The sequence below is a fragment of the Lycium barbarum genome, chromosome 10 (assembly GCF_019175385.1).
Source record: "Lycium barbarum isolate Lr01 chromosome 10, ASM1917538v2, whole genome shotgun sequence".
Classification (NCBI taxonomy): Eukaryota; Viridiplantae; Streptophyta; class Magnoliopsida; order Solanales; family Solanaceae; genus Lycium; species Lycium barbarum.
This window is the reverse complement of record NC_083346.1, coordinates 45,233,371-45,247,801: the sequence shown is the minus strand read 5'-3', so window position 1 is coordinate 45,247,801 and position 14,431 is coordinate 45,233,371. Positions and strand designations below refer to the sequence as shown.

Genomic DNA, 14,431 nt, shown 5'->3' with positions numbered 1-14,431 from the left:
ATGACTTAATTTTTATCATATGATGGGCAAGTATCTTTTTGTCTTTTCCTAAATTAGATGATATGTGGCTTCAGTTACAGGGTGTTATATGTTATTCTAAGATAGACTTGTGATCAGGATACGCTGAGTAGTAGGAGAAAGGGGTGGATAATCTGAAGACATGTACCAAGACTTATTTTGGTTAGTGTAAATTTCTGGTGATATCTTTTGGATACAGAATGCATTAGTGATTGTCATGCACTAGAGGATTGGGGTATTCAAAAACATTCCTTAGCTCTCTATTTGTTATGTTCATTAATGACATATACGTATATCTTCTCAGTTGATAGAAGCATATACTGTGGTTGAAAAAGATGCCGGGATAATATTGATTAAACAACTGAGGTTAAAAGTGTGAAGTTTAATTTTTACATCATGGCGTTATGAGCCTTGTGGTGTCTAGTAAAAGGATGGAAGGTTGAGTTTAATACACACACTAAGGCTCTATCATGTGTTATGCTATAGTTGTTTTTGTTTGAACATGCACAGTTGATCGATACGAGAGTCTTGACCTTATTGGGGATTAGTGATAGTCTCTAAAGACGAGGCTACTTGATAGTGGAAAAAAAAAGGGGAACATTCTAATTAAAGAGTTAAATGTGTGTACACCTATGGTGGTTGACTTAAGGAGATTTGTACTCGAAAAGATACAACGTTTATTATATTTATTACTTTTTAGATTCACAAATATGCATTGGGGCCGCAGGAAGAGAGTTAAAATTGACAAAAGTTATTTAGGGTACATAAATGTTGTTCTTGTGTTTAAATCGTTAATATATTAAATACGAGTGTTAGAGACTCGAAATTTCCGATGCATGGTTGTCTCCGATAGAAAGTAAAAATAGATCAATGTAGACTTTGTAGCTGGTCTATATGTTCATTCAGAAAATCGTGATAGTAGCTTGGGTGATATTGATTGACTTAGCGAGATTGTGTACCTGATTTAAGCTGAACTATTTTTTTATATATCATACTAGCTTATATGATGTTATGTGTCAGAGATAGTGCAATGGCATGAGATGTCAATATTGTCATGTGTGACAAGAGTAACAGTGCATGGAACGTTTATGTAGGAGCATGTGGATGTGTTCCAGCATCGCTATATGTGAAAGTGTTATGTAGGAGTGTATGGATGTGTTCTAACACCACTGTACATGTGAGAGATATGTAGAAGCATAAGGATGTATTTCTAACATTGTTGTACGTGAGAGCATTATGTAGGAGTGCTTGGAGGTGTTTCAGCTCTACCGTATGTAAGATTGGTGGATATGTTTCACCATAAGATCGTGGTTGTGGCACTTGGATTGTACCATCCTTGGGTGCCCAGTCTTGGCACTAGTCAGATGGATATTACCTGATAAGTGGTTAATGATCAGTTGCTTTTGACCAAGTTCGTGTATGATATTAGTTTACTAACTCATTATGCAAATCTTGTCGTTTTAGGTTTTATACGAATGCTGGAGTCTTACTCTATCTAGTTGATTGAATACTCTAAATCAGAGTAGTTGGGTCTAGACTTTGATTAGCAAGCCTTGAAGAAGGTTGCATTGAATGCGCGAACGATTTCAGATAGCATAGAGTAGACAAAAGTCTTATAGTGATAAACAAAATTGTGATTTGAAGCTTATGAAAGGGAGTAATTTGAAAGTTCTCAATACGAAATGAGTCATGAGATTCAATCGAACGGTAGGCAAAATCTTAGGTATGTTGTTTCTCGTGGGATTGGGATCGAATCAGGTTGGTGCATGTGAACTTGCTTTACCTCTGTGATTGTCTGTTGTTCATATCTCGTGTTTCACGTGTCCATGCTTAGATCATATGTTCATAATGATAGCCATGATTCAATCCAAAAAAAAAAGTGAAGCTAGATTAAAATTTGACTTGCGAAGAAGGTTCAATATCTATTGTAAAGACAAGTGCGATAATTGAGCTCGAACAAGGTTTCTTAAGTGGAAGTATGGTGTGCAAATCATGTTTTTTTTTAAGGCTTTATTAGGATATCGATATCGTCTCTAGTTGAGTTGTTTGAGCTCGAGAAGACAATGCTATTTTATTAAGAACTGATAAGGTTGGGTTGGACCAAAATACAGCTTGGAGCAGGTAAAGTTTCCTTTTCCCTTCGAACAAGAAAAATTCATGACTTAAATTTATAGTGAGTGACTGCTTTTAGAGGTTTCTTTTACCGTTAGCAGTATTGTGTAAGATATTGAAAGAAGGATAAGTTGTGGGGTGCAAGCGTATTACCGATAAGATTATGGGCAATAGGTTGTGGTGGTAGCTAAGAGACTTGCTATGCTGCAAGAGGTACATGTTATATTATGTGAATACATTCCGAGAGTGCATTTATGATCGGATCCATGTTATTGAGACTGAAATAGTGCTGGTAAATGCGAATTGCGTCTTTTATAGGAAGTTGTTATTCTGTATTCGAACATATGACTTTGTTGGTTATGGATGAACAGGTATTCTGAGGTCAAAGTATTATAGTAGGACTATCTACAAAAAAAGATCACTTTGATAGTATGATGGGGCATGCGAACTGAGTATTCATATCCTGACAATTTCGAAAAGTTCTTGAACACGTTCGAGGACGAACGTTATTTTAATTGGTGGAGAATGTAATAACTCATTTTTTTAAATAAGGGTTTGTTTGGTAATTTTTTCTAAAAGGAATTAAAAAGAAAATAGAAAAGAATGAATTTAGTGGGCCAAGCTCAAAAAGGAAAAGGAAAAAAAAATTAAAAAGGAAGGGCTGAAGCCCAAATTTGAAAGAAAAGAGAAGAATGATTTAAAAAGAAAAAGAAAGCCTATGTAACAGAAGCAGAAAAGGCAAAAGCAGCAGAAAATACGCAGAGAAAGAAAAGAAAAGGGAGGGAGAAAAAGAGAGGAAAAGAAAAGACAAACATAGGGATTTTCAACCCTAATCATCAAGGTAATGCTTCTAATCTTTTATTTAAGTTTATTAAGTAATTATGGGTGAATTTTTGTGGAAAAAACATCGGGATATTTTGAGGAATTGAGAAAGTTTAGCTCTAGGGTTCTTCAACTAAAATCATTGATTTGAAAGGGCAAATAGCGTCGGATTTTAGACTTCTATATATCGTTGGAATCCTCTCGTTAAGGCCTTTCCGAAAACATAAGTCTTGTCGGGTTTTGAACACATTGACCAGAGGGCCTTTTCGTCCTTTAAAATTTGACTTTAACCGTTTAAGCCTTTAAAAATATAGAAGTGGTTTACCATAAGGGTTTTGACCATTCTAAATCCGTTTTTGTGTAGTTTGAGGCAATCCGGAGACTCGAGCACGCAGTTTTGATTTATTGAGAAATGTGCTTGAATTGTGAATTTGAGGTAAGTGAGACTTTAAGCTTTGGATATTTGCTTTTCAAAACCCGTTTTAAAAATATATTTTGTCTGCCTGGTCCACGTGTTGGGGCGAGCGTGTGCTTGGCAGAATCGGTGGTCCTTAAGGCCAACTGCATATACTTTATTTTCAAATAATCCAAAACTCTCTTTATAAATTATTTTGTGATGTGATATAGCTGTGAGCCATGATATTGGGCATTGTGTATGCTTCCCTTAGCATAGTGTATGCTTCTTGATTATATTGGGGCAATGTGTATGCTTCCCTTAGCATAGTGTATGCTTCTTGATTATATTGGGGCAATGTGTATGCTTCCCTTAGCATTGTGTATGCTTCTTGATTATATTGGGGCATTGTGTATGCTTCCCTTAGCATTGTGTATGCTTCCTGACATATTTGGCACATTGTGTATGTTGCCGTGGATTCATAGTGTTGACAAATTCTTTAACTGCCACTTATGACGGTTCGTAGTGTAAATTGAGTTGAGATATATAATATATTTGATAAACAGTGGTTTGGACCTTGGTTGCTATTATATAATGATATATTCATGTGCATAATATTTTTGTGCTTGTTGTGTGTTTGTATTTTCTAACACTTGTTCCAGGGGTATCTGAAGTGGCGAGTCGAGGATCTTACTGGGTTAAATTTATGTATAACTCACTCCTTACCTGCATGTCCATGCAGATACTGTCGTTGAGAACGAGGCTGGTAATTGAAGACTTCGTGAGTGGATTCTGTTGCTGAGGTGAGCCACCGCATTGTTCCTGGAGGCAGCCATTTCAGCTTTATCTAGTTTATTTCTAGTTATTTCTTTTATTTTGGGTTTACATGCCCGACACTCAAACTCATGTAACTCTGTTAGATGCTCCATGGTCTTAGCGTGGGATGTGGGCTAGAGATTCTTTTTATCTTAGCGTTGATTGGTTTTCATAAATCGATTATGGATTTGGTTGGCGACTATTTCGCATTTTTATCATTAATAACGTTGTTGGACCTGCACTTATTTTCTTTTAGTGCTTTTGTAAATGATTAAGAGTATGATATATGATTCGCCTGGCGGGTGGTGTTTGCTGGGTGCCAATCACGTCTAGCGGGTATTTTGGGACTTGACATTTCCTCTTCTCAATCAACGCATACTACCCTAAAACATTACTACCCATCCCTTAATTAATATGATTTGGTTCTTGCCAAGAGAAGGTTTTCCTCATTTCCATTTTGGGTTGATCAAGAAATCTAAATTTTATTAACACGGTTAACTGATCAAAAGAAAATTAATAACACGGTTTTCCTCTAATTGCCATAACCTAGGCTTAAGTTACTTTGTAAATCATATTGTAGTTCAAAGAGTCAATCGGAGCACATTATGACCGAAATGAAAGAAAGAACAAAGGACCTGTAGAGATGGGCAGAAAGAACTATTGGAAATGGTGAACCATAGGAAACTAAGAGGCATACCAAAGATTAAGCAGGAATATGGGGAAGACGATTAACGTAGCAGGAGAACCAATTTGTCCGAAAGGTAATCAGAAAAGAGGATGGAACTGGCAGTGCACATATCCCAAAAAGAGAGAAATAGTCATTTCACTCCATGTGGTAGAAAACGAGAGGATCCAATTCGAGAAATGAAGTGTTTACTTTGTTTATGCAGAAACATGACTAGAGTGGATCAAAAGGCAGAAAATTGATAGCTAAGGAACACATATAACAACATAAGAAAAAAGATATTGATGTTTACTGACTATTTTTTTGTTTTCAACACTCTCTGGTAATGATGTCTCCTTCACAGCTGAAATGTTTTGGCCCGGATCTCCTCCAGCTGCAGGAAAAGAAGTATCACTTAGAGCAGACTGATTTAAGTTTTAAATAAACTAGATGCAACAATGCTACAAGAAGAAACATCATGAAAAAAACAAAGAACTAAATATTATGATAGTACATGCAAACCTACATCCTTTCTTAGATTCCACCACAAAAGAAACCGTATCAGACATTTTTTTGAAGCAATGAACATCATCATTTAAAATGTCATCAGCCATTTTTTTTTTCTAATGGATATCTCTTTGGAACATAGAACTTACCACTTAACCTAACACTGATACGAAGGTCAGTTTATCTCTCATTTCACAAGTGTAATTTCTGAAAAACATAGCATGCTTTTGAAGCTCCAGCATTTTGTGGAACAGCAAATGCGGTTGCAGTTTGTAGAGATCTATCGGAAATCTATGGCCTTTAGTTTTGTCTAGAGCAAGATTTAAAGTGGGGAATGGTTTGAAGGTGTCCTTTTGGGATGACAGTTGGTGTGGCCAAGAACCTTTAAAGCAAATGTACCCAGATCTTTACACCTTATGCCAACTTCAACAAGCCACAATTGCTGAAATATGGACAGAACAAGGATGGAATCTACACCTAAGAAGGAATCTGAATGATTGGGAGATGCCAAGGATAGCAGCCTTTTACAACACAGTAGCACATTTCAACAATTTAACAGGTGAGAGAGATAAGAGAGATACTTTGGAATGGAAAGCTGATAGTAAAGGGAATTTTACTGTTAAATCTGCATACAGAGACTTGTGTTCAACAACAAATCAGGAGGCAGGATGGCCATGGAGGATGATATGGAAAACCAAAATACCTTACAAGGTAAACTGTTTTTCCTGGCTTTTGGCAAAAGAAGCAGTACTGTGCTCACTCATGAGAACCTGAACAAAAGAGGATTTCACCTATGTCTAGATGTTACTTATGTGGGGAACAAGCAGAGACAGTCAACCATCTTTTTTTGCATTGCAAAGTGACAGACCAGTTGTGGCAGTTCTTCCTCAAGATGAAAAAAATAAACTGGGTGAAATCAGGAAGTATAAAAGAAGTAATGAAGTGTTGGAACAGAAATGGTAATGCAGCAAAGAAGGAGGAGAGATGGAAGATTGTCCCAGCAAGCATATGGTCGACAGTTTGGAAGGAGAGAAATCAGAGATGTTTTGAAGATAAGCAGAGCAGCATGCAGAAAATGAAGATGAATTGTTTAGCTATTTACTATTATTTTTGGTGTAAACAGGAAATGTTAGATCAAATAGTAGATATTTTAACAGCTATTGACCGGTTGTAATTTAGTGGAAATAGGAAGGCAATGTACGCTGTAATACTTTTGAAGGGGGACTACACATTTGGATGCAGTTATACCTGTGGATATATAGATTAGTTGTTACCATTCTCAAAAAAAAAAAAAAAAAGGGTCTATTAAATGGTCATATCTTCCAACCTTTTTGAACTGCTTGAAGATTTCTAAATGTGTCCCTTCAATTCTCCAATCTCTGCCCCTTTTTTCCCTCATTTCTACAAATTTCCATTTAATCCTTTCATGTAACACTCTAATAACTGATAATCTAACTGTAACCACAGAAATGACAATTCCCAATCCCAGACACAAATACTTGTAGCCGTTGAAAATAAAATTCCCAATCCTAGACATAAATTCAACTTCAAACAAAAAATCCCAATAAGCTCACTAAGAAAGATACTCCCTCTGTTACAATTTGTTTGTCTTACTTTCATTTTTGGTCCGTCTCAAAAAGAATGTCAATTTCCTTTTTTGGCAACTCTTTAATTTTGACTTTCCACATGGCATGTTTAAAGACCACAAAAGTCAAAATTAAAGAGTATTTTGATACATTCTACATATCTTTAATTTCAAACCACAACAAGATTCAAACATGTTGCTTTCCTTTCTTAAACTCCGTGCCAAGTCAAAACCAGACAAACAAATTGAAAACGGGGAGAGTACTTACAGTTGTCCATGTTCTGACATTTCACTGTAACTTGATCCTCTGATCTTTTACACTTGCTATCGTCACGTTGTTCATATGTATTTAACTGGGGATCAACTACTTTTTCATCCTTATAATCAGTGACCTCCTGCTCAGGTTGTGGTGTTTTTGGAGCCATTTGGTCATTCCTCGAGCTGTCTCCTACGAAACCATCCGGCAATGATTCTGCTTCAGGAAGCTGATCTGCTGCAGGGTTTGGAACTGCCTTCTCACTTTCCATCTTCAACACAAAAAGGGTCACACATAAAAACAAATAGACTCAATCCGAAATACTCCCTCTGTCCCAACACACTTTCCTTTTTACTCGGTCAAAAAAGAATGACACATTTACTTATTTGGCTAACAATTTAACTTTAAACTTTACTTTTTAATTAAAGAGATGATTTATAACCCACCACAAGATATTTCTTAAATTCCGTGTCCAATCAAATTATGTCACATAAATTGGTACGGAGGGAGTACATAAAATGGAGATTTTCACAAAAAGGGGGTTTATTGTGGAAAAAAGATGTGGACTTTCATGAATAAAAGATGAAGCCCTAGCAGTAATGTGTGTGTGATAAAGATCACCAAGTAGCCATAACATTTAAGGAAGACACAGAGACACAAATATTTAAGAGTAGAGAGTAAGAGATGTAAATGGGTTCAAGTGTGAGCATACCAGGTATGAATGACTACTGAGATTCTGTTTTGGAATGTTGAACAGGAAGCAGAGAGGGTCGAACACTGAATCTCAACACTTACTGACACGCAAAAATGGTGTTTTACTTTGTCTTGCAAGATGCAGGTTTCGTCTTCAACACGTGACATTGTTTTGATATCTTTTTCTTTTTCTTATTCTCTTTTATAAATCTTTTTCCTTTCTCTTTCTCTCTCTCTCTTTTTCTTTTTTTTTCTTTTTTTTTGACCGCTAAAAAATTAATAATAGCCAATAAATATATAGATTATGTATATTAAGTATAAACTAGTTTAAGTATCCACGCGATGCGCGGTCGTAGCAAAAAACATTAGTAGTCACATTTTTCTATAGTTAATTTGGCACTTAAATCGGATGCATCAAATCTAATTGCTTCAATATTCAAATAGATATTTTCTGCTTTATCTTTTTTCCGTATAGGTCAATTTCTAATAATAATGGTATGGAAAATAATTTCCGAATTTAATATTGAATTCTTAAAGTGACAATTAATTTGGATTTTTTTTTTAGTTAAAGCGACTGTTAATTTGAAGGTGGGAGTATTAATCATATCAAATTATGACCTTACTTATTTTATTTGATCACGTTCGATCATATATATATTGATTTAACAAAAGTCTAATATTCGTCTTGTTTGTGAATATAATGTATCCAATTGCAAAAAAAAAAAATTATATATATATATATATATATATATATATATATATATATATATATATATATATATATATATATATAATTAAGATAACAAATCATATAGATACGGGCATAAAATAACATTTTTATTTAAGTTCAAATGCAATAACAAATTAAGCTCAAACAACTCACCCCAACGGCCAAATCGTCTCACAATGAGCAAATTGAATTCACCCCAGCATGAGAAGATAAAATGGAATTAGGGAGAATAACTTTAGAGAAAGAAGATTGTTTACCCCGAATTTGGATAATCAATTAAATTTGTGGGTGAGGTATAGGATATGTGGTTATGCCTTGAATCCCTTTGATAGAGAAAAAAAATATATGAATGTATTATGAAGAAGCAACTAATAATTGGTGGTTTGTCATGGACTTGAATGTTTACTAATATATGTGTGTTACTTGATTGAAGAAATGTAAAAGAGATGAACACAATGGATTCAGATTGCACACAATAATGAGAGAGATTTTGTATATATTTCTAGTACAAAAGAATGTTCTTGATGTTAAGGAGTCAACCCCTTAAAAGTGAGCAATGGCCCTTATTTATAGTGTTGCCTCATGGGCTCCATACAATAAGAGAAAACTAAAAAATAAAGAAAACTCTGACTTGGATTAGGTTGGGTTAGGTTGGTCGTACGGTCTGACACCCGTACGATTGGCAGTTGAGCATGGCAGGACGTTATCGACGCGTGGTAATCGCCCAGCGGATCGCCCGGACCAATGGCCACGAATAAACGGACTAACGGCCACGACCAAACGGACCAACGGCAACGACCAAACGGACCAACGGCAACGACCAACTCGGCCATGAAGGAAACCGGACCAAATGATGCCCCGACCTTGGCCTCGGTTCGAGCGTTCCTTCGGTTCAGAACGAAAGTCGTCATGCACGTTCTTGTCCCCTTCTTCCCTCGGTTCCGGGTCCCACCGGTTCAACGCATATCCGGTTTTTACCGTATACAGATAGTCCCCACACTTCCCGGACCGTAGATTTATCGGAGTAACGGGAAGTGGATGAATCAATAAACCGGTGACTCCGTTTGCCCGTTGCTATCTTTTCATTTTTGGTGGGAACAGTTGCGTCACGTCCCATTTTCTTCGGCCACGTGTCTTATTCCGGATGGTCAACTCTGACAACCGCCGTAACGCACGTCGCTTCAGGTCACTCCTCATTAATTATGGGACACGTGGCTCCCCCTGATTGGCCGGCATCGATAACTGTTCCATTCCCATGCCTATATAAGGCTCTTCACCTCTTCATTCAAACATTTTCACGACTCTTTCCTCTTCATCTTCACTCTTCACTGCATTTCTTCACCTTCACCATAACTAATTGTCCTTCATATCATGTTTGTTGCTGGTTCATTGCTTATACCACGTGAAAGGAAGCAACTTTGCCAACATCTTTACTAGCCGCTTTTGTTTGAGTGTTCTTACTCTGTCACTTCTTGGACCGTCTGTTCCCTTACTCTTCTTTAACTTCTTTTCTCAGCTCCTTTTCATATTTTCAAATGTCTGAAACTACTTCCCATGATATTCTCTCGGTTTCATCTCAAGGAACCGACCCTGCATCTCCAATTAAAGCAAAGAGCACCTTCGAGCCCACTGCCTCGGACATTATACCGGCCAAGCCTAACTTCAACAAAGACCTCGAGGTCGAAAAACCTTCTTCGGTATCCGATAGGGGGTTTGATGTGAGGCGATATCCCTCATCCATTACTGAGGAAAAGCTCGACTTAGTCCGGGCTGATTGCGGGTGGGACACCCGTTCGGTCCAAGTTTTTTCCCCCGGGCCAAGTGAATCAGTCACCGACCACCGGGAAGGTTTTTTATACGTGTACACTTACCCTTTCACTCTTATGCTCGACCCTCCGATCGATCCGGTCATCTTGGACATGTGCCGGACCTATGACGTGACCTTGGCACAGATTGGTCCGATCGTTTGGAGGGTCATGGCATGCCTCAGGTTGTTGGCCAACAATGTCGGGAAGGAGCTCACGCTGGCCCACTTGATACGCTTATACTCCCCGAGAGTGTTCCGGGGTAGCGTAATAAAACTCGCAAAGCGCAGCCGGAATCCATTTTTCTCGAAAATGGATGAGGATAGAGACAGGGGCTGGTTGGAGCGATATGTCCGGGTGTCCCACCCGCAATCAGCCCGGACATATCGCTCCAACCAGCCTCGGACATCATTCCGGACAGTCACATGCCTTTTCCGGAAGCGTGGAACAACAAGCGTAAGCCTAAACTCTAAGTAATTGCTTTTGTATGTTTTGTCAAACTTCGATCCCACTTTCTCACCGTTTTTCTTTTTTATATTAGCCAATGGATGGATTCCTCCGGTCGTCCGGAATCTGAACGAATAGGTCACTGCACTCCTTAGCCAGTATGTCCACGACGACCGGACGTGGGGCCACCTGTCACGCGGCCGATGGGTAGCCCAGAACCACGGTAATACTTTGCTTCTACCCGTGTTCACCGCATCTTCTGCTACCCATATTCATTGCGTCTTCGATTTTTCAGGTTTGACCAAGGGCTCGGTGGATCCCAGACTGGAGACGACGGCCGAACCCACGACATCGGCACCCGAGTTCGATTCAGCAAGTGCATCTCGTATCCTTGCTGCTGCTGCTGCCAAAAGAAAAAGGCCCTCGGACAAAGGGCAGAAAGCCAAGAAAAGGGCGAGAAGCGTTGTTAGGACTTTACGGGAGGAAGCAGAGCCCGAGCTCCTCGTCTGGAGTATCAGTGCGGCCCCTTCCGTGGCCCCTATTCCGGAAGGGGTTGTCACTGTTTCACCCCATCCTTCTACCGGGGAAGGACCCTCGGCTCCCGTCTTATACACAGGTGAGGAAGAAATTCATTTCCCAACTCCTCTAAGGTCGATTGAATTCATCGATATTTCAAGCGACGCTTCTTCCGATGAGACCCCCCTTCAAAGGACAAGAAGATCTAAGGAGGCGGCTGCTGCCGAATCCAGTCAAAGGACTGAACCGGTCGTAGAGACCGAAGTCCCCCTTGACGTTCATCCGATGCCCGAGCACGAGCCTGCTGCGTCTTCGGAGATCCCTGCTTTTGCAGAAGCAGCTAAAGTCCTTTCGAGTTCCCCAACTCCGGCTCCTAGGCCAGATGAGTTTGAGGACATGTTCTCGAGCACCCCTCCGCAACCAGCGAAGCCGCGGGTTTCGGACATTTCCAGATCCCTCAAGCCACGAGGGCGGTTGGTCGGGCCACCGAATCTGGTGCCAGGGACAGCTTGGTGCGCATCTTTCCGGCCCCAAGTGTGGAGCCGAGGAGGACAAGATCGGCCACGGTCACCGTCCCCGAGGATTGCAGCTTCCTTTCTCGCCCGGTGGGCGTGGCAAGCGATCTGAGGCCTCTTGTCTCGGATTCGGACAAGCGAAAGATGAACAGGGTCTCTTGGCAGTGCCTTATTAACGAGGGTATGCATGCGGGCAACCGGGTAAGTTTATTAGCCATCTTTGCATAATTTCACTGAGAATTTTAGCCTCGTTTGTTTCAAGTTCTTAACTTTCTTCATTTGCAGAGTGTGGTGCTCATCAACGAGGCCTTTGTTCGTGCCCAACAAGAGGTGGACGACCTCAAGAGCCAGCTAGATGCTCAAAGCCGAGAGACCGAGAAGTTTTTTCATCTTCTGCGGGTGAAGGAGGACGAGTTGAATCAAGCAGTAGCTCTTTCCAACCTCCGCCCCGAGCTTGACGCAGCAAAGGCCGAAAATCGTCAGTTAAAGGGTGAGCTGGCCGCGATGGCCGAATACAATCGGAGTCTTGAAGCTTACAAGATCGGTCTTAGCTGGGATAACGATCGATTTTCCTCGAGGCTTGATGAGCTCGAAACCACCCTCTCTCAACTCCGGGGGGAGCTGGATTCGGTGAAGTCTGATGCTGCGAGCTCGGCCGAGTGGAACCGGCTGCTCGAATCTGAGAGTGCCCGGTACAAAGAGCGCATGAGGGTGTTCGAGGAGAAGGCGGAGCAGAGGGCCCAGATATGCGATGATCAGAAAACCGAGCTTAAGGAGACGGCCGATGCTAATGACACCCTCAAGGCCGAGCTCGAGTCGGCCATCTGCATGCAAGATTTCCTCGGAGAGGCTCGGGATGATTTGGCGGCAAAGTTAGCCCAGGCCGAGGCTGATTTGGAGGAAGCTCTGAAGAGCGTGGAGGCCGCCGAGGCTCATGCCACTATTGCTGCTGAGTACGAAAAATGAAAGTTTGGGAGGATCACCCTTGAGCAAGCCGAGTATGGCTTTACGAATCTTTCAGCCCTTATTCTCGAGGCTAGAAGAATTGAGGAAGAGGCCAAGGGTGCCCTCGGGGATGACTCCGAGCGGACAGTGTCTGAACACTCCGGCTCCAGCCATTCCGGATAGATTTAGGGCCTGTACTTAGTTTTTTTTTTTTTGCTTTTGTAGGAGTCTCTGATGTAAAATCCTCTATATATAAATAGAACATGTGTTTTTCTTGATTCTTTTCTTTGAATGGCTGTTTTTTATGACCTTCGCCCGAATTGTCGGTTCGTTTAAATAGTCATTATTTCTGACTATGCCCGAATATCGGCTTCTCACTTCATCCGGCACATTTTGTCCGAGAATTTTATTGCGGTTTTGCCCATGGGACTTACTTTATGCTTTGTGAATTCGGACGTCTCCGAATCACGACGGGAATTTTTAGGGTCGGAATCTTTCGGCTATTTTGATCTTTTAGGGCCGGTATTTTTCGGACACCTAAATCTCAGCCTTAGCTAGATTTTGATGTAAAAGTTCCATTCGTGGGATTAATGACTTTGGCTCGGTTCGCCATGACCTTGTTTCCTTTGTCGAATTTCGACCGTAGTGCCCGGTATAGGGTGTATGAATGAAAATAGTGCCGAAATATGGCGGTTATCACCAGGGTGAACTGTTTTAACAGGAAGACATCCGAGATATCGTTTATCCAAACTTTCGATAATTTTTGCATTGCAAGTGTTTGTGTACATGAGAATGAATTTTTCCCTTCCGCTTTTGCTATAGCAAATACTAAATGGACACGATTCATTCTGATCGTTTGGTCCTTACATCGGAACCTAATGCAGAAGATCCGGTTCTTGATTTTGCCATAGCAAATGTTATGTGGACACGATTCGTTTTGATCGTTTGGTCCTTACATCGGAACCTAATATTGAAGGTCCGATTTTATTTTGTTGAGGGCGGCCTCCGGTTTCAGCTAACCGGGGTAAACTTCGGAGTGGGTGTGATAGTCCCCTAGCTCTTATCCGAGCTGCAAGATCGGGTGAGTGCTATTAAGTCCCCACTCGTTGGGTGTGACCCCGAGTTTCTGGGCGTCTGTCTTCGTCTTCATTAAGTAACACGTTGTACTTGGTGCCTCATTAAAAACCTTATCGGAAAACCCATTTTGGGACAAAACCGTACTAAGGAAAAGAGTGCAACACGTGTTTTCAGGCCTAAATTCTAACTTTATTCGGCTCTCGATTTTTCTGCAAAAGAGAAAGGTTAAATAGAAAACATGGGGAGTACATACCTTAGTAGTAGTATCTTTTCAGATGGGCCACGTTCCAATTATTGCGCAACCGTTGCTCGTCCATGGATTCCAACTGATACGATCCTTTGCCCGTGATCCCGGTTATTTTATACGGACCTTCCCAGTTCGGACCTAGTTTTCCTTCGTTGGAATTTTTGGTGTTCAAGGTAACTTTTCGGAGCACCAAGTCCCCAACTTGGAAATGCTGAAAATTGGCTCTTCGATTGTAGTACCTTTCCATTCTCTGTTTTTGGGCTGCAATACGGACTAACGCGT

At 40.4% G+C, this 14,431-nt stretch overlaps 1 protein-coding gene across 2 annotated transcripts in view; it reads right to left on the bottom strand.

Moving 5' to 3' along the window:
• LOC132616179 (uncharacterized) overlaps positions 1 to 8,049 on the bottom strand; it is a 57,076-nt gene extending 49,027 nt beyond the window's left edge. The window contains exons 1-3 of one of the 2 annotated variants that reach the window (XM_060330786.1): positions 7,887 to 8,049; positions 7,187 to 7,445; positions 5,147 to 5,220 (exon numbers count right to left, since the gene is read on the bottom strand). In XM_060330786.1, coding sequence (XP_060186769.1) covers positions 5,147 to 5,220; positions 7,187 to 7,445 — 333 coding nt within the window. In that variant the 5' untranslated portion in view covers positions 7,887 to 8,049. Of the gene's footprint in view, positions 1 to 5,143; positions 5,221 to 7,186; positions 7,446 to 7,886 lie in introns of both variants that reach the window. The other variant, XM_060330785.1, reaches the window with a different exon arrangement.
• Positions 8,050 to 14,431: the final 6,382 nt, after the last annotated feature.